At 36.9% G+C, this 27,303-nt stretch overlaps 1 protein-coding gene across 1 annotated transcript in view; it reads left to right on the top strand.

The window, feature by feature from the left end:
* LOC113233519 (ryanodine receptor) overlaps positions 1-27,303 on the top strand; it is a 275,950-nt gene that overhangs the window by 202,737 nt on the left and 45,910 nt on the right. Inside the window, exons 66-76 of the mRNA XM_026468642.1 lie at positions 2,765-2,921; positions 3,262-3,365; positions 6,200-6,421; positions 8,195-8,349; positions 8,976-9,153; positions 10,324-10,459; positions 21,850-21,974; positions 22,350-22,470; positions 22,887-23,076; positions 24,292-24,541; positions 26,335-26,479. Coding sequence (XP_026324427.1) covers positions 2,765-2,921; positions 3,262-3,365; positions 6,200-6,421; positions 8,195-8,349; positions 8,976-9,153; positions 10,324-10,459; positions 21,850-21,974; positions 22,350-22,470; positions 22,887-23,076; positions 24,292-24,541; positions 26,335-26,479 — 1,783 coding nt within the window. The remainder of the gene's footprint in view (positions 1-2,764; positions 2,922-3,261; positions 3,366-6,199; positions 6,422-8,194; positions 8,350-8,975; positions 9,154-10,323; positions 10,460-21,849; positions 21,975-22,349; positions 22,471-22,886; positions 23,077-24,291; positions 24,542-26,334; positions 26,480-27,303) is intronic.

The following is a 27,303-nucleotide window of genomic DNA, read 5'->3' as shown; positions in this document are numbered from 1 at the left end:
ACACACACACACACACACACACACACACACACACACACACACACACAAAACAGTCGAATTGAGAACGTCTCCTTTTTAAAGTCGGTTAATTAAAGAGATTCATCGCGTTATTTAATCCATGTAGTAGCCACACTGACATTAATTAGTGCGTAGCAAGGGCGTAACAGGATAGGACATGGGTTTCCTGTGCATTTTTTTATCATACACCATCTTTTTTTAACCATTGGTTTTCCTTAATTGACAATTTCACACTCATGAAATAACATAACGCAGCAGCTTCAAGCTCCATCTTGGAATGATACTTTCAACGTATAATTTATTGACATTAGATCGTAGTGTGGCCACTTTATTTCACGTGATATTTTAGGCAGTATTTTTACGCCTCAATTATATATTGGGCGTTACACATTAACCTTGGTGTGACCTTGAGCCGTCAAATTCATTTTAATATGATTTCCTGGTTTCATCGTTAGTGAATAACGTTTTAAGTCAATTTTATATTTAATTGCATTACATAAATACAAATTTCAACCAAAATAGCTGAAATTCCTTTACACTTTTGTGATAAATGTGTAAAAAGGCTCCAGGAACCAAAAGGTCCTCGGAGGTCAGGTATCTTAGGGCATTGACTATACTTGAAAAAACTCATTTGTGTTGTAAGGGAACTTTGTGAAAGAATCGGAATTTGTATCTACTTCCGATTGTCCACGATCTCAGCATGTTCCAGTGCACCTGTGTTAACATATATGTTGTTTTCATATTCCCTCCGCTCCTGACAGCGCATCCTTGAACCCGTGGTGAGTTACCGTCCAATGACGCTTACAATTTACCTGTAGTTAGTTTTCGTACTCTTGGTATAATAAAACTACAGATACGTCGAAGGTGCTTTTATTATATGAAATTCAATAAAATAGTACGAATACAAGAAACAAATCGATCCCTCCTACGTAAAGAATCGTAAGCCCACATTTACAACTTTACAGGTGAGCGTTTTGAAAAGCCGAGGAAAACTGTTTGCTACATCGATTGTTGAAGTATTTAAGTAATCTTCTTATCTTCAAAAATATACGATTTACTTAAGGATATTTTCTAAAGAATGTGCTAATTTGTTGCAAGATAGGATGCACTTTACCCGATCATATGAAATCCGGAAATACCGAAATATCTAACTTTACACGTAATTTTTAATTCAACTGAATTAAACTCACACTTATCCCAGAACTTAAAATTGCCCAATAACGACCCCGTCCCGTCAGCCGCCATCGGGCGCTTATCAACGTCGGATCGATGTCAAATCATTTTATCAATCATTTTACTGCTGTGTATTATACAATCTGTTGATTTGCATTCATGCCATATTTACAGAGGTTATTCTATATCCAAAACTGAACCCAAATCACTAGAAAAATAAATCTCAAAATGAAAATTCCAATTTTTATTTAATTGCGGTAAACTTGATCCAAAGATCATTAACTTTTGCACGTGGCATGTCACCAGACTGAAGACCGAGAAAACAGAAGCCAGTGTTGTTATTTCTTTCCCATAGGTAGCTGCAGTGCCCTCGCTCATACATTGGGATGCAACAGAATATTTTTTTAATATTTTTTGGATGATTTAGTATTATTTATATTATTAATTTCTTAAATATGACGAGAACGCAAATCAACACGCTGTATATCTACTAAAAAATAAGTGGTTTTTGAAAAAATGCACCTATTTTTGTGACACGATAGATTACGTCGGAATAATCGAAATTAAGCTACCAACTAATTTAGTTCGTAGAATATTTAAACCTCTCACCTGAAAAGTTGCCATTCTGTAGATGTGACCTTATTATATCAAGGGTGCGATTTGTCGACCAATATCCGAATGTTTTTGCAACACAAATCTTTTCACATTCCATTCCACAAAGAAAACATTACACATTATAATGTGTAATGTTTTCTTTTCGTTCAATTGTTTATAATGAAACCTTTAAGGTTATGAACTAAGTGCCTCTACACGGAACATCACAGCATGCAATAGCAACAATGTGAAATAAAATATACAGGAGACATCACACGGCTATGCCACACGGAGGGATAGTACCTTAAATATCGCTGATAGAAATTTTACGGAATGAAGACTTCATTTTGATTTTAATAATAATTTGAGCTGCATTCAAAAATTTTTAAATAATCACCTGTTTGAACCGGAAATCGAACCCGCCAAATGTGAAAAAAACAACATCGGAGACCTCAATCATAAGAATTATTTTCTTCTAAATGACATACCATCTTAAATAAAAGGAAAACCATGAATTTTATTTGAAATTTTGTTCAAGAACTTTTAAAAATTATATTTTAAAAGCTCAAAAAAAATATTTAGAAGAAAACAATCCTTATGATTGAGGCTTATGATCAGTATTGTAAAATTACTTAATTAAGTGTTTGTTTTTCTCACATTTGGCGGGTTCGATTCCCGGTTCAAACAGGCGATTATTTAAAAATCTTTATATACAGTTTGAATCGTTTTTAAAATCATCAATCAAGTCTTCTTTCAGTAAAATTTTCTACCTTCGGTATTTAAGATACTTTCCTTCCGTGTGGCATAGCCGTGTGACACCCTGTATGTATAAAAATAGTATAGAGAACACCAACATGGTACACCTGCCCCCTCGACTGACACCACTTGCATCATGCCACGTCTTGTAACTGCTATAGCCAACATAATAACAATGAAAATAAAACAAATATACAATTCATAATAATAAAATTCTCCATAGGCGGACTCGGCAACCCCGTTCAACTACAACCCGCATCCAGTGGACATGACGAACTTAACGCTGTCAAGAGAGATGCAGAATATGGCAGAACGATTGGCTGAGAATGCGCACGATATTTGGGCGAAGAAGAAGAAAGAAGAACTTGTCATTAACGGAGGTAAGAACAAGAAGCTAAAGTATCGAGATCTAATCTAATAAACGCTAGGCGTAACAATGTTAAAAAAAATTCAAAGAAAGAACAAAAATCTAAGATCGAAGGAATTTTTCTTTGAGTTGTTCTATTTTTGTATCAATAAAAATAAACTAGAGGTGTATCTGGTTCAGTTAGATGCGGTTGAAATGTTCACGCTTTGTTTTGACACGTATTACAAGCAGAGCTGAATACGAGCTGGAGCTAAGTCTTCTGACCAAATGCAAATAGATATAAGTGCGTTCTTCGTCTGTACTTTTTTATTGCTATAATATGATAATGAAATCACTTAATCGCTGTCCCACAGGTGGCATTCACCCACAACTGGTACCCTACGATCTTCTCACCGACAAGGAAAAGAAGAAGGACCGAGAACGTTCGCAAGAGTTTCTCAAATATTTGCAATACCAGGTTAGTTTGATTCATTCTTTTTGTTTCATTGATTTTTGTTTATGATTATCAAGTAACGAATGTAGAAACAGGTTGTAGTACCACTCAGGACATCTTTTGATATTGATCTCCTAATAAATCTTGGTTGCGCTCTTCATTCAGTAGGTTAGGTTAGTATATGAAAAAGCAGCACAAACGGCGAGTGCCAGAAGCTAATTTGCTTGCGTTTCCAAAAATGGTTTCAGATCAAATTATATTATAATTAATAATAATATATATTAGTACGCAAATATAATCAACGTTTACTTAGTTTTAATAATCTCAGTACAGAGTACTAAAAAAACCGACCTCAAAAGTACGTGGACTTACGTCTATTTGCTAAGTTTTATTGAAATATCCCCTAGTTCGCCACTATACAGGACTTGACACTGGAGATAATAAAAATAGGTTCTCACTACGACACTACTCAAAGTACATATATTGAGAGAAAAACGCCTTGAATTGGAGAAATAGCAAAAACCATAAAAGTAATTGCTCCTAAATTAGAGTTAGGCGCTATTTATAAAAATAAATCTTCATGCGTGAACAGCTTCGAGGTGGATGATTTTCTTCAAAATGAAATGGGACCACTATGGAAGTGTACCCCCTTTACAACAAAAAAAGAATCATGAAAATCGTTTCACAAATACCGGAGTTATCGCGTAACATACATACAAAAAAAAAAACAAAAAAAAGAACATATAGTCGAATTGAGAACCTCCTCCTTTTTTTAAGTCGGTTAAAAATACGTATCTTTTATTTTTAATGCTCTTATTAGTTTTGAGGCCCAACATAAAACTATTAAAGTTAATTTATACAAACCGCCCGTCACCGACTTAAAGTTGATAAGTGTAATGGGCGCCTGTAGTTTACCTTTTTTTTTTCAATAATTTGACGACCTCTGTTGTCGACTGGTTTGTACAAAGGTTTTTGTGTGTCGATCTCTGACGTCCCGGATTCGCTCCCCAGCATTTATAGAAAAACTAACTTTTCTATATTGTCTCGGGTCTGAGGTGCTCTCCTGTTTTCTGTTTTTTAAATTAAAAAACGCATGATGCGAATGAAGCTTTATACTTACGAACGGGAGAACGGGAGTATACTCCCTGGGTGTGGTGCCGTTGTTGTTTCTGATTTCCATAACACAAGTGCTTTAGTTACTTACTTTGGGATCAGAGCAACGTATGTGATGTCTACGTGGGGCGCACTATAAGTTTCCGGAATGAATAAGAAAAAAATACTTATAAATGGTCAGAAATGAATTTATTGTTTCTCAAAATATTCTCCGTTAGAGTTAATGCACTTTTTCATACGAATGAACCAATTTTGATAACATTTAAGCCACTCCTCGGTGACAATCTCTGGAACATATTTTTTTACTCTTCGACAGCCTCTTCAGGTGATGAAAGTCGTTGACCGCGTAACTGGTTCTTAATTTTTGGAAGTAAATAAAAGTCACAAGGTGCCAGGTCGGGACTGTAAGCGGGATGGCTCGTAAGATCAACGTTGTTCACCTTCAAAAATTCATTTGTCTGTCTGGCCTTATGAGAACTGGCATTATCGCGGTGCAAGATGATACGGCATTTACGGGTATTTGTACGGAGTTTGTCAATAACTTCCGGCAAACAAATGGTCGTGTACCAATCACTATTCACGGTACAACGATTCTCCAAAGCAACAGTAGCCACGTGTCCAGTTTTATTAAAAAAAGAAGTAATAAGCGGATGTGCTTAGAGGCACTTTGCACGCCCGCCACTTGGTTGGTTTCGGCTCATCTCGAAAGACCCATATGCTCGATTGCTGCTTTGTTTTGGGATTGTAACTATAAATCCATGTTTCGTCACCTGTTACTATGTTCCACACCAAATTAGACGCCCCTTCGTTGAATCTGGTAAGCATGGCACCCAAATGTTTGTGTAGTATTTATTGTATTTGACTCATGCCTATGCCTAAAGATGCCCGAATCTCATGGTATGTCACATGCCTGTCTGTTTTGATCATACGGCGCACAGCATCGATATTTTTGTTGTTCACAGCAGTGGACGGGCGACCATCACGAAATTCGTCACTGAGATTCGCACGACCGCGTTTGAATTTTGCAAACCAGCTATAAATAGTCGTCTTGCATGGTGCTTCATCGCCAAGCAATTTGAAGCCGAGCGAAGCTCCGCTGAGCTGTTATATTACACTTAAAGTCATAGAAAATCATACTACGAAAATTTTCACGAGTTAAATCCATGGTGATGTAGACAACCAATTTCTAAAATGACGCCACAATGTAAAAACAAGTGACAGGCAGATGAAAGAAACTGTATTCTACAGCCAAAAAGTTCCATTTTCAAATATTGTAATTACTTTTTAAATATTGTTTATGTAAGTGGCCAGTTCCGGAAACTTATAGTGCGCCCTATGTAAAATAATTTAACTGCCTCAGTGGCAGAACGGTTACCATACTGGTCTGCCACACAGAGGCCTCAGGTGCGATTCCTGGGTGGGAAAATTATTTTATGTGTGTATACATGGCACCCGCGATGCCGGGTTTGCCTAGTGCGGGGCTTCGAGTAGTATGCGTTATTATTACTATTATTAATTTTACACACTCGCCTCTCCATGGCCTAAGAGATTAATTTTGGATTTTTAAATGGGAGAGGCGGTATTCCCCGGCGACACGCCGCAGAAACCCAACCGCCTCAAGGTACTAGCGAGGCTGACTGGAATTAACCCGTTGTAAAACACTTGGGATTATTTCAGTGGAGGTCCAATCCCACATGTCGGTGATCTCCTGCACCAGATGGATTATTACTATTATAATTTTTCAGGGCTACAAACTTCACAAACCAAGCAAAGCAACGCAAAGCGACACAGAGCAGGCGGCCATTGGTGCAGCCATAGAACTACGCTTCGCATATTCACTTCTGGAAAAATTGATCCAGTACATAGACAGGGCTACCATTAATATGAAGTTGCTGAAGCCTTCCACGACCTTCAGCAGGCGGTCCAGCTTTAAAACTAGTACGAGGGACATTAAATTCTTTTCTAAGGTAAGTTCTCATTTAAATTTTTATTGAATGTCCGCATGTTTAACCACTTTGATATTAAACAAACCAATGTTTCGGGCCCTTTGAAAAAACAAATACCCCTTTACGTAAAGTATCGTATGTCGAAATTGCCAAGTTTGCAGGGGAGCGTTTTAAAGTTTTGAATTCACTGAACTAACACGTGACTTTATTTGTCAGTTTTATTTGGCAAAACTCACACAGATAAACAGATAAAATCCTAGATATCGGTTAGATGAACAACCACAATTTATTTTATCATTTTACAATTTAATTTAGCATTTCTATGCTAAAGTCACGTGTTATACTCCAAAACTTAACGCTCCCTTGTAAACTTGGCAATTTCGACATTTGACACTTTACGTAGGAGGAGTCGTTATACGCGATTTGAATCCGGAAAAAAAAGTTTCGTTTCCCATGTGTAACAATCGCGAAAATCTAAGAACTCGATATGTACACCAGTACGGACTGGACGTTGCAGTCAACCGTGATCATGGGACCTGTAAAGGGGCCGAAACGTTGATTTGTTTAAAAAAACAAATATACGCGATTTAAATCCGGAAAAATAGTTTCATTTCCCAGTTGTTGTTTATATTGTTAATACTATATTATTAACCTGACAAATTGTTAATATTTTAAAAAAAACCCTGTATAATCTGAGTGGAGTCTTAATGGAATTACAATAGCTACTGATTTCAAGAGAATTAGCAGACTTGGGGACGTGGAAGTAAAATTTGGTGAAAACAAATCTTCAGAATAATTACTAAAGAGTATGTCTTTGAAAATCTTTTTTTTTGTTTACTTATTTAGAATGTTGATCTATAGTTCTGACTGTTATTTGTTTTTAACAATTTCAAGCAATACAAGATGGAAATAAAGTATGTGAAGAAGGTAGAATTCATTTTCGTCGCATATTTGCTACCCCATTGTCAACCGGAGCCCATATCTCATGCATCCCTTGAAAACATCATACTACATACCTTGGCTTAAAAAAACGAGGCTTTCATCGAAGCTTGCTTGATTATAGCTTTACCTACATACAAGTTAATAGGATTTATTTGAGATTGAATTTCTTATTAATAAATTTATTTCAAGTACGGGGGAGAGTTGAAAGTTTTGAAAAACTCCCCCTTGAAGAGCCGTGATTTGACTTACCGTGTCGCAAGCAGAGGTCGTAGGTTCGAATCCGGTTTTGCACCTCTGAGTTTCTCGGAGCTTATGTGCGAAGTTTAGTTACCATGAGCTTTTCGGAGAAGGAAAACATCATGATGAAACCGCACGTCAAAGAAGGTTCACAACTCTCGGAAAACGTGTGAAGTCCACAACGCGGATCCCTAAGGGGTCCGTGTAATGAAAGCTGGGGGTCCAAGGCGGGCCTACGTAACAGAAAAATGTATTGTATAAAAATTGCCATACAATATGTTGTGGTTAAATAGGCACTGTACCCGTGACCTTTTTGGATTTTCGCCCTGAGAGACGAGCGAACGAGACGCGCGAGCTTTTCAGAAAGGGTCCGTAGGTTCTTTGAAATTTTTAGAAAGGTCCATGACTAAAAAAAGGTTAAGAAACCATGGCCTAAACCTTCGTTATTCCTCGTGTAATTTTCATTAAAGTAAATAAGCCTGTAAAGAGGCAACCCTATTTTCTGAATCAATAGTTTCGAAGCTCATTGTCATAGCCAACTTTCATAATAGCAGTGTCATCGTACTAGCAACACTTATGTCAACTTTCGTCACTACAGATATAAAATATTAACAGGTGGTCCTACCTCTAATGGAGAAATACTTCTCAACCCATCGCAACTACTTCATCGCCGTTGCCACTGCGACCAACAACATAGGAGCCGCCAGCTTGAAGGAAAAGGAAATGGTCGCTGCACTGTTTTGCAAACTCGCCAGTTTATTAAGATCTCGGTAAGAAACCTTTTAATGGTCTACGTATTTTATTGTGGTGATGTCGCCATCTCTGAGCGTCATCGATCATCATCGGTTTGATCCTCGGCGAGGTCAATGTAGAAAACGAACTTTTTGTATGTGAAGTTATCTAAAATGTATTATTATTATTTATTTATTAATATGCAAGTCAAGAAAGTAATACAAGTTTTTGCGCGAACAGGGGTACAGGGAATACTCGATCGGTTTGTTGAACATTTAGAATTATTTGTTGTTTGTTTCTTACACATTTATAATGATTTGGTATTTTTGGGAAGACGACAGTCGACTTGGTGTAAATAGACCGTCAATTTCCCTGCGTTCGCCAACTGAATTTGCTCACCCAAGAGGTGACAGTCGACTCTGTGTAAACAGATCGTTGACTGCCCCACGTTCGTCAACCGAATTCGCTTGCCGAAGAGGTGTTAATCGACTCAATGTAAACAGTGCGTCGACTGCCCTCTTCAATCGAACCCCGGAGCAGTAGATGCGCTCTTTACACTTATTCGACTGCTGCCTCTTCGGCGAGGCGAATCAGTCGATCCAGTATAAACACGCCATTCATTTCATTGTCTGGCAGATTTCAAACACCAAAAATTTGTTCGCAGTCTAGCAGCGTTCGGTCCAGATGTACGCATAACAGTCCGATGCCTCCAAGTCTTAGTGAAAGGCATCGACGCGAAATCGCTTGTCAAGAACTGCCCCGAGTTCATCCGCACATCCATGCTCACATTCTTCAACAACGTTGCCGATGATGTTGGGCATACTATACTGAATTTGCAGGAGGTTTGTATCATGCACATTGCACTTATGTACGGATATTTAATATATTATACTCTGTCCAACCATTTATTTATTTATTTAAACTTTATTGTACAACACACTCAAGAACAAATGGCAGACTTAATTCCATAAGGCATTCTCTGCCATTCAACCATTGGGCCAAACAGAAAAAAAAACCAACAGGTTGGTGCTACACTTAAACAAGAAGAACAATATATTAGAAGCTAATCGATAATTTGTATGGTATATATAAATAACATAATATAAACATACTTATTACACATACATAATAAACGTGTAAGTTTATTACATTATTTATTATATATATATATATATATATATATATATATATATATATATATAATATAATATATATACCCAAAGCAACATTATACAGAGTCTTGATTTTGACAATTGTCAAATGCTTGCGCAACATGCGCTTGAAAGATAATTTGGTCGAGCTTGTCTTAAATGGAGCGGGAGCGCGTTCCAAAGGGTAAATTTAGAATTAGAGTTAGACAAAAAATCAGGGCACTAAGAAGGAATAGAGAGCTTCCCGGCCGAGCGGTTTGAAATTTAAATAAACATTTAAGATAATCAGGTGCAGCCGGGTCGAACAAGATGGAGAAAAGAGTACTTAAATTCTTAAGGACCTGCGTTCACGGATGGGAAGCCAATTTAGTTGACGACGAAAAATAGAGATGTTGAGAAGTAGAGGTTTGTTTTTGGACATACTTCCGCAGACCAAAAATAAACCTCATGCAGTTGTTAAGAAGACAGACTGTTCAAAGAGACTTGAGAGATGTTACCATAGATTTAGTATATAGGTACCATGGATGTTACTGCAACACACGTCAGCAAAATCAATCACAGGCAACACAAGAGCTTGAACAAGGAGAGTTTTGGTTGTAATGGGAAGAAAGTTCTTAAACCTGTTTATTCCACTTTTGACGTATGTATGCCTCCGCAGTTCCGTAATTATTAACATACAATATTATGCTGACGCTTCCTTTTGTTAACGCTCAAATTGTCACCAAGTATTTTTTTAAATATTTTTATTTTTGTACAAAAGTATAATATAGTCCTGCGAGATTGTTAGCTTTTTTACAAATAACCTTAGAGGATGAAAAAAAAACCCTCTATAATGTAATAGCAATATTTTTTTTTTCACAGGGCAAATACTCGCATCTACGAGGCACCCATCTAAAGACGTCCACGTCTCTGGCATATATCAACGGAGTGGTACTACCAGTTCTCACAGCGCTCTTCGACCATTTGGCTAACTGCGAGTATGGAGCTGATTTACTATGTAAGTAAGGGTACAAAATATTATTTTATCCAATTAGGCTGAACTATTAGACATGTGCATCATCGGCGACGTCGTCTGGTGATTTTTCGACCGGGCCTGAAATCGGCGTGGTGTATATTTTTCATTGTTTTTGGTGTTTAAAAGAAAGACTAGATAATGTTAAATCAATTGTATTTGTAATCAACGGTTTTTACGTTTTATACTCCGTCCAACCATGTACTCAACTTTTGACATATGCATGCCTCTGAGGTTCCGTAATTATTGACATACAACCATCATCGAGTATATAACCAGAAATAGAGACGAAATGTCATTTAATTTGTTTGAAAATTATTCTGCCATATCATTACTGCCGTATTTTTATTTAACGAGAAATTATTTCCGAAGTACTATTAAATAAAAAAATAAACAAAATACTTAAGAGATTTATGTAAATAAATAAGTTCAACTTAACTTGGAATCATTGCAAATTAATATTTAGACATTAAATTGGAAAATAATATTGTTTCCACTGCGTCCGAGTAACTATTTTAAGATTGCTAAATTTGACATAAGAACAATATTACTTTAATGCTAAAATCGCGTCATAGTACGAACTGAGTGAATGAATATTCACAAAGCTGACAATAAAATATCATAGTTTTAACATTATAATAAACTTCCTTTGAGCGCTTTATGTTACGAAAAGTCAACGTAAAGTTAAAGTAATATTGCTTTAAGAGTTTGTGGTAGGCCCCTGGTCGTGAATCGTTCTATATGTTTTCGGATACTGAAGAACTGTCATCCATACGACCACCAGTATCTACATCTTTATCCAAATCATCTATTTTATCATCATGAACATAACGATATGCCTCCGTACAATGCGCTCTACATTCTCTATCGAAATTCCTCTTCTGACTAACGTTACAGTCGTAAGTAGAACAAACTTGACTTGTCGCGTAGTAGCAGGCACGTTTACATTTTTCCGCCGAGGCTTTTTGACATGCCATCTCGAATTTCTCTCGTAGAACGTGCAATTGATTTTTTTGCGGTGATATTGTTACATTTCTTGTAGTTTGTTGCTGTAAAAAAATGTGATGTATCAAGCAATTGAAACATTTTTTATTTTATTATACCGAGTCGTGCGTCTGGTAGTGAGCGACACGCCTGTCCATAACAATTGCAGTGCCAGTCAGAGCTTTCAATCACGAAGATCTAAAGGGCACTGTACAGCACCCTTGCCCTTCAAAACGGGAACGCAATAATGCTCACATTACTGGCAGCAGAAATAGGTAAGGTGGCAGTACTTCCCTAGACGAGCTCTTTCACAAGGAGCTCTGCTGCTTCCAATCCTAATTCTTCTGACTGAATATAATTGTAACAATTTTTTTAATCGATCTCACACGAAGTATCCTTACTTCGTTTGAGGACGGTTTGCGTTGGGCCGAAAAGTGTTTTATACAAAAGAGATCTTAACTAAAAGAATTTAGACTACGTCCGATGTTAGGAACGTTGGGCCGAAAAGTGACTTATAATTTATGAAAGTAAAATTTGAAAAAAACGATGTTTTTTTGATAAAGAACAAACGAATATAGAATAACACACACACAAACACACACGCACGCACGCCGCACGCGCGCGAGTTAAGGTTAATGAACGTGGCTCCTTCCGTTTTGTCAGCACGCCTAACTGTGCCAGTTGCTCGCATGCTGACAAATGAATAAAATAATATATAAAGTCTGTAAACTAGTTTTAAGATTGATTATTGTCTATTATTAGAACTAAGCAGTCACTCTGTCAGTTTGAATATTTTTTTTTTTAAACTAATCTTCTGGCCAGTCGCTTATTATCGCGCGTATACACACTCAGACTCGCACTAGGGAAACACTGTATCGCGGATGCCGTAGACACACACTGTTGTCTATCCTCAAATTACACCCAAACTCACGAGAGAAATAAATGTAGGCTATACAAATATTTCTCCCGGTCCGGGAATCGAACCCGGGACCTCTGCGTGGCAGTACAGCATGGTAAACGTTCGGCTACAGAGGCAGACAGAATAAGTAAAATAACTGAAATTAAGTAAGATAAAAAAGCCGTTTAGAGGGTCTTGTAGATCTTATTTCAAATGTGTTTGAATGATAATGACTCACTTACCGCTGTTGGCGTGTGCTTGTGTCGATTCTTTGAAGGCAGACACGCCGCGGCCAGGTACCCACTCCTCGTGATATCTATGAAGTCATCTGTAAATCACCTTACTTATATAATTTGTGACAACGATAAACAGGTTTTGCACCTGGTGGTACGCGACACGCCATAACAATTGTAGTACCACTTAGAGCTTGATTGAAGCTCTGAACGGCAGTGCCACTGCTCCCGTGAGACATGAGTTGACAAGTCCCATGTGTCTGTCACATTACGGCTTGGCGGTAGAAATATACCTATTTCTGGTTCAGGTGGCAGTACTTTCCTGAACTAACATTTTCACAAGGAGCTCTACTGCTACTAGAATTTAATTTAATTTAAACATAAATTATTATTAACAACTTTAGCACGGGCGATAAAATTAGCCCCAGCTAATTCAGAGCTGTGCCATTCGAATTGGAATTTGTCATTAGATAACATCGGGTGGGATAAGAGGAACACACTTTAATTTGAGTTAAATGTTTTAAGCTCTAGGAAGAACAGATAAAGTCTTATAAGAATTTTGAAGTACAAGACTTGCCTTTGTGTAGTCATATTGGCTTTATATGTTTCAACAATCATACGCTAATTTCTATACTTACGATATTTTTGTCGAAAACATACAAATTGTGATGACGTTTCTCTTCCCCCAAAAGATGAAGAGAGGAACAGTCTGAAGAAAAAAAGTCGTAAGTGCCGAGGCCGAACCCCGAAGCGTCCGCATGCCACTGTACATAGGTAGTGTACGGAGGCTCTATTACTATTACAAGGTGTCACAATAATTGTTCAAAATGTAAGGCATATTTCCCGATATCGTGAATGAGATACTTAAAACTTTATTGAACCTCGACCGTCTCTTTGTTAGATTTTTTTGTCTTGGGAGCTATGCCAAAAAGTAGTATTTAGGGGGAAAAAATGCCAAAGGATCACACCAAATTTCTGGTCTCAAATTAGGGACTTTCCTGTACTATGAATACCAGAAATAACTCTGAGGGCAATACCTAGAATACCCAGACCAGAACCCACTTAGTAATGTTCGTTTCCTAGACTTCCCTAAATCGTTTCTTATGAAGGTAATATACCCCTCGTGATCTCAAGATTTCACAACTGTCAAATTTGTTTTTTCCGCCTTTTGTATTTGGAGCATCATAGCGACATCTATTTAAAATCGTTTAAACTAATTTGTCTGTTTTATCAACTGAGAGACTATAGTGCTAAACTCTTTAGATTATGACTTAAGGCTTCAAGTTCCTCTTCCCCCGGTGTTCCTCTTACCCCACCTGACCATACACAAACAAAAACATACTATCGTCGTCTTTGTCACCAGGTTTAACGCTGCTTTTCTTATGAATGACAGTCTCGTCGTTAAATTCCGTCGTGCATCCCTCGGTAGAATGGTCCTTGAACGCGTTTATGAAGTCTTGTTTGCAATCATACTTCATACAACATGTTTTTATAACTTTCTTGCATGCCTGGAAAAGTATTGTTGTGTTAAGACTGGTATCATTGAGCGGTTTCAACTGTACCAGAGTTACTCCTTAATTCTCTGTATACATATCGAGTTCTTAGGTTTTCGCGATTGTTACACATAGGAAATGAAACTATTTTTCCGGATTTAAATCGCGTATATTTGTTTTTTCAAACAAACCGACGTTTCGGGCCCTTTACAGGTCCCATCCAGTCAACCGTGACCATGGGACCTGTGAAGGGCCCGAAACTTCTCACAATTATGAACATTGTATGATTTTTTCTTTCACCTGTTTACATACTTCCTTATTAGTAGGTAGATTTAAAAGTTTAGGGACGCGGACGTCAATGAATTTTCATACTTATTTTGCAGGTTTTGACTGAGAAGAAGTAGCACGATCCATAAATTCAAACTTTCCGTGTTCGTTTTTTGGAAGTAATGCAAACATTTCCGAGCATGTTTGAGAAATAATTATTTGAACTTTCTGTTTATCATTACATAAAAAAAATGTTTTGACTAAAAGATCTATCTTACCTTATAGCATTTCTCGACAACGACTTTCAAGCACGCGTCACCATAAGCCTTGCGAAGTATGCTCGTCTTAAACTGCTCCTTTTCAATTGTCTTATCATTTTCCGCTGACCATTCTCTTAAGTCCTTTGGTAATTTCGCCTCTTTCGATTGCGCTCGAAACACATGATTCGTTGTCTTCGTTTTGAAATAAAATTATTGTCTTTAAAAGTCTATTGTAGCCTCTCAGTTTGTAGTTATTCTAAAGTACAAACAGTGTAGCTGTGCGGCCCGTGGCGCGCCGTGTATGGACTCACACATTCGTATAATCTCACGGTGCACTCGCGTTGCACAGCGCGGGCAACCGCACGCGGTATTACATCAATTTGCCAAGTTTTATTGAAATCGGTGACCGGAAAGTGTGAAAAACTGGATTTTTCCACTGGTTTGCCGCCCTTAGAGGCGGAATATTTTCTTCAAATTAAATGGGACCAATACTAAGGTACCTTCTTTCCAACAAAAAAGAATCATCAAAATCACATACACACACAAAAAAATCAATCGATTTGAGAACCTCCTACTTTTTGAAGTCGGTTAAAAATGACGTAAAATAGTAGACGTGTTTATTATTTGTGGTTAATGTGATCAAGAGTGCCTCAAATTCAAAATTGTTCAGCATTTAATTCCTACATATTTCGTAGTCCATAATCAAGACACCAATCCGCGATGCTGGTATAAAAATATTTAATACGTAAGTTAGGTAGGTACCAGAGGCGAGGCGTGAAAATAATCGCTGGTAAAGCTAGCCCAAAACAAAAAACAACTAAATTAACAAAAACTTCTTTTGCCTTTAAAAAGGCGCCTTGCGACACATAAGCAAAACATTTACTAGCACACAAGATGCTATATATCGACTGTAAACTGGCAACCGGTACTATCTCAATTTTTATTACATTACAAGATGAAGAAAAAATCATTTATATATTTATTAAATAAAAATATGTAGTGTACATACATGTGCAATAAAAATATCTAAAAATTACGTATTTTTATTTAATAAACCAGATGCTATATAAATGACAGAAACAATTTTTTTCTTCATTCCATTAAATTGTCAAAATTGAAATAGTACCGATTGCCAGTTCACAGTCGATACCCTTCATTCAACTGACTAAGTTATTCTACACTTCAATTGAGTACTATATGTAGTAAATTATGTATTAGATAAAGTTACATGGAAAATTTTAGGCAAGGCCGTGGGAACCGAATTATATGGACGCTTCGCCACTGGTAGGTACTTACTGCATTTAACAAAGGTTATTTAAATATAACACGAGAATACTGAATGAACATATTAATTTTTACAATTTTTTTTATAATACTAAGTGACCGAATGAACAAATCGTGCGCCTGGTGGTAAGCGAATTATGTTGTATGTTGTATGAAAGTTATGAACATGCCTGTTCATAACAGTTGCAGTGCCACTCAGAACTGCTCCCGACACCCTTTTTTTTTTATGGATACCCCTGAGCCCAAGGAGACTCAGGGGTTATGTGGGGACTCTCCCTCCACACTGGAGGGCCTACCCCACTAAAACCCCCCCGGGTTTCCCTCTCGCCGGTTGAGTCGGCGCCGTGGGATCAGTGAACATTCACCACGACGCCGCCCGGGGTGCTCCCGACACCCTGAGTCATAAGTTGACAAGTCGCATGTGCCTGTAATTTCACCAGCACTCTTAGCCTTCCAAACAGGCACGCAGTAATGATCACATTACTTCTTGGCGGTAGAAATAGATAAGGCAGTACTTCACTCGACGAATTCTTTAACAAGGAGCTCACCGTGTTTAAAAACACCGCAGTAAAAAATGAGAAAAATTAAAAAATGTGAATACCTTCACTGGCCCGTTTTCAATTTCACTGTCCATATTAACAAGGATGCTTTTAAATTTTGTTGGTACTTTTCCAGCTTTAGTTTGATCATTTTCTAGTTTTGTAAAGGATACACCAACCGCATTATTGTTATTTACGAGCGGACCTTTTCCATATGTTATTACCTTTTCTGTCTTCAAATGTATTGGTGCATGGACAGCCAGTTTGTCCCAAAAATCAGGAGCATATTCCTCGGCTTTTATAATAGTTTCTATAAGTGGACTGGAATTTTTAGCTGAACTAAATTTTTCTAACCTAGGTAAATTAAACTCTATTGTAAATGTTTTTTGTTTAGGTTTCTTCAGCATTTCTTCTAATTTGTTGTCATTTGTGCCACTATTGTCTGATTCGCTGTTAGTCTCTGATAATATGTTAACATTATCTTCAGTCAAAGGATTATGAGTGACAACATTTTTAACATTGTTTTTCGGTACTTGTCTCAAGAATTTAATAACAGGAGCTCGTTTTTTTTGTTGGTCCTGGAACATGTTATCTGCAAAAACATAATCGGTGATAAGTTGAGAGATCAAATTTCGTGATCTAGTATGACAAACACTAAAAGTTTTCGAACATGTCGCACGCTCAGTAATTATACTCGTATGTATACATTATACTCCAGAAGTAGAGACGAAATGTCGTTTAATTTGTTTGAAAACTATTCTGCCAAATCATTACGGTGACATCTGCGCTTCGATTGGCCAGCCCGAATTGAAAACAATTGACAGGTGTTGTCAATTGTTTCACTTCAAATCGACCAGTTTAACATGAGCTTTGCTATAATGGACGAAAATTGAAAAATTACATACCATCTGTTTAAAGGTAAAACCATATAAGTGACACTTTCCACAAAAAGTCTTTAATTTATGTAGCTATGATAAGAAAATCACTATCTTTTTGCACTGGCAGCTCAATAACAAAAAAGCTACGAACTTATTAAGAGTTTTATCTGCAGAAAGATGGTGAATTCCTTACAACTCTGGTACATAATTTGGAGATTTTCTGTGGAAAATGTCACTTTTACGGCTTTGACGCCAGGTACCTTTACAGCTACCAGCAGCTAACTAGAGATGTCGCTTTAATAATTATATTTTTTTAAGTTTTATTATTATATTATTTTATTGAATATCACTATGTTTGACCACCATGATTATTTTTGTGAAATTACTGAGTGAAAAAAAAGATTTATCACAGATGGCGGCAAAAAAGTCGTTAAAAACCTAAAACAAAGTTCTGCAACAAGCACATGGAAAAATTCGTAACGTCCGCTAGTTCGTACCATGGCGTATTTGGCATACCGTCTGGCACGGTTTGCTGGAAGACGTTGGTTCGAATCCAGCCGATTTGAAGGATTTGTTTTATCTTTGTATTAATAATTATAACATACTAGTTGAGTAATTTCACAAAATAATTGAATATCATGATACCGAATATCAAATAATAAAAAAACATATATTCAAAATTTATCATGTGTTTTAATCACACTTTAATACTTAAAATCAAGCAGTGGCAGGTTGTAATGAGTGAAAACAATTTTTTGAGCAATGGTTGGTAACAAACGATTGCGCTTTTCCCCCTATACAATTCCTGCTTTTGATAATAGCCTCTCACTATAAACACTCCTGTCAGGAGACGATAGATAAATCTTAGCAAATTTTAACAGGCTTTGTATTTGCTGACCAGCACTTGTAAAGATCTGCCGTGTGATCTAGGCGAACGGTTTTCAAATAAAAATCAATCTCATGTGCAATAGAACTTTTCTCCACATCCTCATCATTTTGCATATTATCTGTAACGACTTACTCAAAACAGGTTCAGAAACTGTCGTGTGTTGTCTACCGTTTTATTATTTTTCAACAATCCCCGTTATCCCCGCATGCACCTCAATAAGACAGGTCGTAACAGATCGCGTGTGAAATGCACAGATCTTACGCCGAACATTCGGCAGCGGAATATTCGGTATTCGTATTCATCTCATAGTATAATAAAACAAGGATAGTATAACTTCAAATAAACGTAGAAGAGTGGCTTGTATGTATGCACGCCAGCCGCGCGCCCGTGTACGGACGCCCACAGCAGCAAAAGTTGTTGTTTATGTTGTAAGTAATATAGTCCTAGTCCTGTATAAATTGATTCAGATCGTGTTACTACCTTTCTTGTCTACGTTATCCACCTTAGGAGCGACTTCTATGTCTTCGCTTTCATCGAAAAACGTCTGTGTTATACCAACGGGTTCTTTAGCGCCAATTTCATTATTTGGTTCCTTCGTTCTGGTTATCCTTTGCTTATACATGTCATCAATCTCCATATCAGAAGATTCGTTCGTTGATTCGTCGTCCTTAGTTTTATATATTTGTTGAAGTCTTTCATAATTTTTTATTAACTCTTCTAATACATCGTTAACGCGTGTAATGTTTTTGATAACATCCCCAAAAATTGCCTGTTTTCTTTCTTCTGTAGAATTATCAAAGATTCTTCTTAGCTGAAAATTATATTTTTAATTTAGTTTCACACACGGACAATCAAACCAATGGAAATGGTATCAAGCGACAATAGTATCAAAATCGGAATCGCTACACGCACACACTTATGAACTAATCTTACATTACACTACTAAAATCTGTTTAACTTTAGCTCTTATTTTACCCTTCCTAGACTATGCTGATTCCTACTATTTAGATGCTACTGAAGAACTGCTAAATTAGCTTGAACGGTTGCAAAAATCTATGTATAAGGTTCATCTTTGGCTTGCGTAAATATGATCGAATCACACTATCGTCAGCTTAATTGGCTTTCCATTTGCCGGAATTTGTATTTCGTCTGTCTTCTTTACAACATTATAAATAAGCATTTGCCTCCCAAGTATCTGAAACTTTTCAGCTTTCTCAAGTCCCAAGATAAGACTTGTCACTCTCTCGTTAGGTTCTAGTTACCTTTTTCGTCATTCAATTCCGATTTTTATTCTCACTCCTTTACTTTTCATACGGTTAGACTTTGGAACGCACTTCCCATTACTGTACATCATAGTAAATCCTTATCTATCTTTAAAATGCGAGTCAAGGATTTCTCCTCGATTTATCCTCTGTTCCATCCATTTTATAGATATTATGAAATATATATTTATCTATATATTTATATAGTCTGCAGTAATTTAATATTTTTGCTATTGTTCTTTTTTTATTTTTTTATTCCATAATTTAATTTTGATTTGTTATGCACGTAAACCCATTATTGTAATTATTGTGTCCTGTATTTTGGTCTACAAGAAGATTTTTTTATTTTGTTTGTGTTTTCCATTTTACTAAATGTAATAATAGTCTTGATTGGATATAATTATCAATTTATGCTAGGCCTATTACATATATACATATATTTACCCTTTAGGAAAAAATAAACTTATGAATCCATTAAGGTTTAATACTGTTAGTAACGTTAAAACTGATCACACTACATCTAATTCTATGAAAAGCTAATAAATTCTTCACTAGTTTGCCATTCCGTAGTCTCACTGGACGAATGTTAAGACACTTCAGCAGGTGCAGCACGCCACTTGGTACATAAGTCATTTGAAAATCATCTGGGGTATGAAAACTTTGACGGCCTCAGTGGTCAAGTAGCTTGCACAAATGTTTTCATGGCGTCGCCATCACTGAGATCCCATGTTCGATCTATGTCAGTGTAGAAACTAATTTTTCTATATTGTCTCGGGTTTTGTTGTTTATTGTACCGTCGTTGTTTCCCATTTCCATTTTACAAATGCTTTGACTACTTACTTTGGAATCAGAGCAACGTATGTGATATTGCCTAATATTTATTTTTAGGGCAATTGAGTTGAAAACATCACGTTTTGATTATTGTAGCCTTGTAGTTCACCACTCTAACCAGTGCTTCCTTACCATTATAATAAACCATGGCGACTCACAATTTCTGCTGACGATTTTTCTACTATGATTTATAAACCGGAAAATATTCAGATGATCGCAAAGGGCCGTGAATGAAATCACTTATTTGAATGCAGGAAGCTAGAAAGGTATAGTATATGCTGGTGGATATGTACAGTCTCTGCCTAAACTGGTAAACTCGCGTGATAAAAAAAAAGATGCCGTCAATAGTAACAAAAATAAATTAGCGTGAATGAAAAGATAGACGTAAGTTGAGAAGCGAAAGAGATAGGTATATGTACATATATAAGGACTGTAGTGGGTGAAGTGTTGTAATCGAAAGGAACAAATCCCTTTTTTTACACCCTCTTGTAGATAAATACTACTTTGTGTGTATTAAAGAAAATATTATTTGTTTCTCACCTGTTTATTAAGCACATTAGCGTAGTTCTTCCCGCGCCTTATATAAGAAGTGTGATTGACCTGTCTTCTGCCCAGGCCTTGGTCTCTGTAATTAACATTCCTTAACATACATTCGGTAAAATAAAAATATAAGAAAAATACCAGTAAACACTGAAGTTTCATTGTAAAACAGCCATTAAAGGAAAAAATAGAAAGATAACATAGTAGGTAACATAGGTAATAGAGTTATTTTTATTGCAATTTTTTTATTGTTGAACTATATTTATTTCACAATTTTATAGCCTACGGAACTACTTACGTGTAGAGACTTATAATATAGGGTGAAATTATTTTTCATTGGACAGAGTTTCAGAGTACTGTAGCGTCAGTGTAAAAAAAAACTGTATTGTAATAATATTTCTGGTCTATCTTTGGCTAATACGTAGGACACACATTTGATTTGCGCTTTGACATGGGATTTTTCAAAAAGCGAGTCAAAGGGCTCTCAAAGGCCGGCAACGCATAGGCAGTTGATCTATAAAAAAACACTTAGAAAATTCCATAAGCTATGCTAGCTCAATCCCAGTAGCTCAGTTGGTATAGCGCCGGTAGTTCGAGTCCTGTCAGATCGAAATATTTTTTCTTTGTGTTCGATAGTTGTTTTAATAATTATAACAAACTTGTAAAGTAATTTCACTAAAAATAAATGAATATTAAGGCAGTAATACCTCATGATAATAATTAATAATAATCTCAGTTCAGAGTACTAAAAAAAACTGTACTCAAAAGATCGTGGAATTTCATCTATTTGCCAAGTTTTATTGAAATCGGTTACCGGAAAGTACGCGAAACCGGATTCATCCCCTAATGAGGTACCTTCTTTCCGACAAAAAAAATCTTCAAAAGCGTTTCGCCGAAATTATCGCGAAACAAAGAAAAATACAGTCGAATTAAGAACCTCCTCCTTTTTTTGAAGTCGGTTAAAAATGAATTTTTACTACCACTTCTGTCACTTATTTGCCATTATGTTTGTTTTAGTGGACGAAATCCAGGTGGCATCATACAAGATGTTAGGTTCACTGTACGCGCTCGGCACTGACGCAACACTCACTCACGATAGGAAGTATCTCAAGACTGAGATTGAAAGACACAAGCCTGCTTTGGTAAGTAACGATTGATCATCATCAGCCTACACATTACGTACGGCGAAGTACAACGAAGTGATGGAAGGTTCGAATCCAGTCTGATCTAATGAATTTTTCGAATTGCAGGTACATGGGATTTGTCAACTTATGTCTCAGGGTGACGGCCGCAGTGGCAGTGCCCCTCAGGTCTTTGCGATTTAAAGCTCTGAGTGGCACTGCAACTGTTATGGACAGACGTGTAGCTTACCATCAGGCGCACAACTTGTTCGTCCTATCACTTGATATCATAAAAAAGGTGGAGATAGAGATGTTGTCCAACCTCTGACATGAGACAAACCCCAAGAAAATGCTACCCCGTATTTCCAGCTCAATACCATTGCTTTTGGGTTTCAGGGTTCGTGTCTTGGTGCGTTCAGTTCAACATTCCCGGTGGCGTTTTTGGAGCCTCATCTTAACAAACACAACCAGTTTTCGCTGCTGAATCGTATCGCTGACCACTCTTTAGAAGCTCAGGGTATGTATTTATTAGGATTAATGTTTTATAGGGGATATATAAAACTGAACTATTCGAGCTGAACAAGTTCGCCAAAAAGATGCCTATTCTGTCGTACCTTAAAAATTCTCAGGTATACAACCCCTACTTGCACTCACATAGTCGCAGGCAGGGAATTCCATACCTGGGCTTTGCGCATAATAAAAGATGACGAAAAGCACTTAGTACGCCTGAAATAACTCCTATTTACCAAGTAGGGATGATACCCCGCCGTACGCTTGAATGTCTGATGGTAAAAAGAATGAGCTGATGGAGTTGTAGTTGCACACTTGTGTAATTACCGCAAGAAAATAATGGCGTTTATGGTGTCGGAGGTCAAGATCACCTTTAGTCTCTTTCTTCTCTTCGTCTATTTTAAAACACTCGTATTTTCACAGATGTAATGGCCAAAATGGAACAAAGCATGCCAACGTTGGAAACGATATTGGGTGAAGTTGACCAATTCGTCGAATCGGACAAGACGTACAACGAGGCTCCACATATTATCGATGTGGTGTTGCCATTGCTGTGCGCTTATTTGCCGTTCTGGTGGGCACAGGGGCCGGATAATGTTACTCCTACAGCTGGGTGAGTTACCACAAACTATAAAAGTACCATTGCATTAGTGGATACCGATGACTGCAGAAAATTGACACAAAGATACACTAAAATATTTATTATTACACACACGGAAACTGATGACCTCGTGAGTTAACGTTCTAGGTCCTTCATGAGGTTTCGGGTTCGATTCCCGATAAAATCATTTTAAGACAAGAACTTTTCTAACTTGACATAAGTTTCGATGTTCTTTATAGTGACGCCGGAGCCAATTTTGTTTGTCTGGTACTCACAGGTTGGACTGTGCAAATAAAACATTGAATTGGAAGCATTACGGCGGATAGTCAACTATTTCGAGTTCCGGTTGTGGTTAACGCGAAATCCGTAATAATGTAAATTGGTGATCGAATTACCGCTAGACTTCTAGCAGATCTCCGATCATCTTTTTTTAAATATAAAGTGACGGGACGAACTAGTCATGTGCCTGTTGGTAAACTACACGCCTGTCCTTAACAGTTGCAGTGCCACTCAGAGCTTTAAATCGCAAAGATTGAAAGATGCCCCTCACGGGCACTACCACAGCGCCCATCACCCTAAGACATAAGTTGATAAGTCCCATGTGCCGGTAATTAGCACCCTTACCCTTCAAAACCGGAACACGGTAATGCTATCATTACTGCTTGCTAACATTGCTACTAAATAAATAATTCATGCAACTGATAAAAAAAGATACGCGGTAAAACTCCCCGTTAAAATTGTAAAAAGGCATAAGTGCCTAAAACCTACCTTGTAATAACTAACCCATTTACATTTCGGCAACTTCTGAGGATATTAGCACCGAACTTTTTTTTGGCTAAAAATATTAAGCTGATTTTGCTTAACAACAGAATTGCAACTAAATAAGGTACATAAAAACCGATTAGAGGGGGTTGGGGGAATAACTCAATATGGCTTAATTGGATTAGTGTCGGGCACAGTTTGCTGAAAGACGTTGGTTCGAATCCAACCGGATCGAAGGATTTTTTCTAATTGTTAGATCTTTGTGTATTAATAATTATAACAAACTACTGGTCATTTCACAAAAACAATTGAATATCATGGTGGTGAAACATTGTAACATTCAATAAAAAACTAAAAAATTTCAATTTCTTTGATAAGGCATACCAGAGGCACACCTTCACCATTTTTGTTATGGTGAAATCGTCAACCATTAATTGATCCAGAAATTTATATTCCAACTTCCAGAAACCACGTAACAATGGTAACTGCAGAACATATGAACCAACTGCTGAAAAACGTTCTGAAACTGATTAAGAAAAATATAGGCAATGAAAGCGCTCCTTGGATGACCCGTATCGCAACATACACGCAGCAGATTATTATTAATAGCTCGGAGGAACTTTTGAGGGACTCCTTCTTGCCATTGGCTGAGAGGGTCAGGAAGAGGACAGACAATATGTTCCATAAGGAAGAGAGTTTGAGAGGATTTATTAAGGTATGATTTTTGCGTGCTGTTTGTCACACTAACAATCAATTATAACTCATAGTATTAATTTTTATGCCGTGGTAGACTAAGGCCTTATTCAGAGTGGCGGCGGGCGCGGGTGGATGTAAATCAAATGTACGTAGACGCTCGTTACGTTCAGTGGCCGTGTAGACCTATTGGCTCCGTCCGCCCGAACCTTTCACAGTGCTTGGTCCAGCGTCTAGCATCTGTTTGCGATTACGACAAGTGGATGTACACGCTCGTAGCCGCTTTGGCACTGTGAAAGGGATGACGCCAAGACCCGCGTGCCCGCATACGCTGCCGCGCTGGCGCCTGCTCTCTGCATGAGCCCTTACGGTTTGACCTGCCGTCTCTCAAGCCGAGGCCGTGTGCGAAATTTAATTCTTGAACTTTATGGTGAAAAAACCTGTACGTCGAAGAAGGTTCACAACCCGTATTGGGCCAGGATGGCGAACTATAGCCTAAACCCTCGCCTAAGAGGAGACCCGTGCCCAGCAGTAGTACATATAAATGGTTCGATGATTTTAATTTTACAAGTTCCTAGACTTGTCACAAAATTGCCACAGTTTAAATATCAGCTCAAATGGCTTCCCATCCGTCTCCGCAGGAATTTTCATATTGTGTTCATTCTTTATAATATTTTATATAACCCTGTGTTTCCCGGGCACCTGAAAGAGCGTTTCAGCTTTCTTAGGTCCCATCTTTTCCATCCTTCAATTCCGGTTTCTATTCTCACTCTTCATGCGGTCAGGCTTTGGAATGCACTTCCTATTACTCTTCACGAAAGTAAATCGTTAGCTATTTTTAAAGTGAAAGTTAAAGAGCATTATTTATCTACTATTCCACCTATATCTTAGTTGTTATATTATGAAATATGTATTTATCTAAGTATTTTATCGTATTGTATCGTTTATAATAATTTAATATTTTTATATTACTTTTTTGTTTTGTTATTATACCTTATTTTTAATTTTACAAAGAAAAACATTCCAATTTACGCTATATTAAGTTTTACAAATTAATTTTATTGAATGAATTTTTATATAATTTAACATTTTATATAGAATTTAACATTACTATTTTTTTTTTGTAAAATGAATAATAAGGTATTTAATTAATAACTATTGTAACTATAGTGAAAAAATAGGGTGGTTTGCATTAATATTAGACATAACTGGTTGAAGACTGTACCACCTCAGTCAACCGTGACCATGGGACCATTAAAGGGCCCGAAACGTCGGTTGTTTGAAAAAACAAATATACGCTATTTAAATCCGAAAAAATAGTTTCATTTCCTATAAAATAAATATATTAAATAAAGATTCTTCACTGAGGCAGCTACCATTACAGCTACCAGAAGACTGACAGAGATGTCATTAACATGTGCATAGTAATTTCCATGGTAGTGTTAACATCGATCGTTAGTGATTCATTCAGAATGAATGCCATCACTGCCGTTCCTTTGACACACTATTGAGACTCAGTTGCGATTGCAACTAGATAACAGATATTATCATAATTGCAATTACAATGACCAGTGATTTTAAAAATATTTGCAGATTTGGAGCACTGTAAATAGCTCAAAACGTTTGTTTATTTGAAAAAATAATAATACGCGATATAGATTCCAAAATCATAGGATGTTTTTTAGGTGTAATGTAAAATCAATCAATGCCATCTAGTGTCTTTTGACGTCTAACGTAACTTAAGTACCCTTTCAATTGCTAAATAATACCGAATAATACTTGAGTTATAGTTTTTGACTTTTTATTTTATTACAGTCTTCCACTGACGATACATCACAAGTGGAGTCTCAAATCCAAGAAGATTGGCAGCTGTTGGTGCGCGATATCTATTCCTTCTACCCTCTTCTGATAAAGTACGTCGACCTTCAAAGGAACCATTGGCTGAGGAATAATATTCCTGGTAAGTGAATTCTTAATTATAGTGGTCTGTTTTTTTGAAGACGTGTTAAAATGACATTTGCAGGGTAGCCAGTTTTCATAAAATTTTAAATAGTCATGTAGCTGTTGTCGACAGTTTTATCGATAGATTGTGAAAACAAGGTGAAATTTTGCCAAAAATGTCTGGATTGTAAATGTTACGACGTTCTAGTGATTACTAATTGCGTTATTGCCTTCTTTATTCTTATTTTGCAGTAGTACCGAATCCAATTTTTATTCATATACATTTTAATAAGGACAGTCAGATTTGATTATCTATCTTCTTCTTCTTCTTCCTGTGCTTATCCCACGCTAGGTGGGGTCGGAACAACACGTACTTTTCTTCCACTCTACCCTATCAGCCGCCATTTTTATACTCACACCTTTCTTATCGATTTGATTATCTGCATTGCATTAAAATGAAAAACTTTAAAATATGTCTCCTCTTTATGTTTTTAATAGACATAGTTGTAAATATAGTGCACCTATTTTTTTATTACAAAAATTGACAATTCAAATAAACCTGTGCCCATCAGTTACCAAAGCTGGGCCGATGACGATTCAAATGAAACAACTTCCTCTATTTATTGCTTAAGCGTAACCAACATTTAATCGATAGTCGATAGAATATTTACCAACTGCAATCACTAGTGTGATGTGACGCAAGTGTTGTGACGCAACACTTATTTTTATTTTATTTATTTAAGGACAACCACTGGTAAATACAATAAATCTTAGAAATAAAGAAAACTTGAAAATACGTTTAATTTTTTTTTTGCTCACGCACACACACTACGATTCTAAATG

The sequence above is a fragment of the Hyposmocoma kahamanoa genome, unplaced genomic scaffold (genome assembly GCF_003589595.1).
Source record: "Hyposmocoma kahamanoa isolate Upper Pololo Valley unplaced genomic scaffold, ASM358959v1 79, whole genome shotgun sequence".
In the NCBI taxonomy this organism is placed as follows: Eukaryota; Metazoa; Arthropoda; class Insecta; order Lepidoptera; family Cosmopterigidae; genus Hyposmocoma; species Hyposmocoma kahamanoa.
Note: the sequence above shows the minus strand (reverse complement) of the source record. Positions and strands in the feature narration are given on the sequence as shown.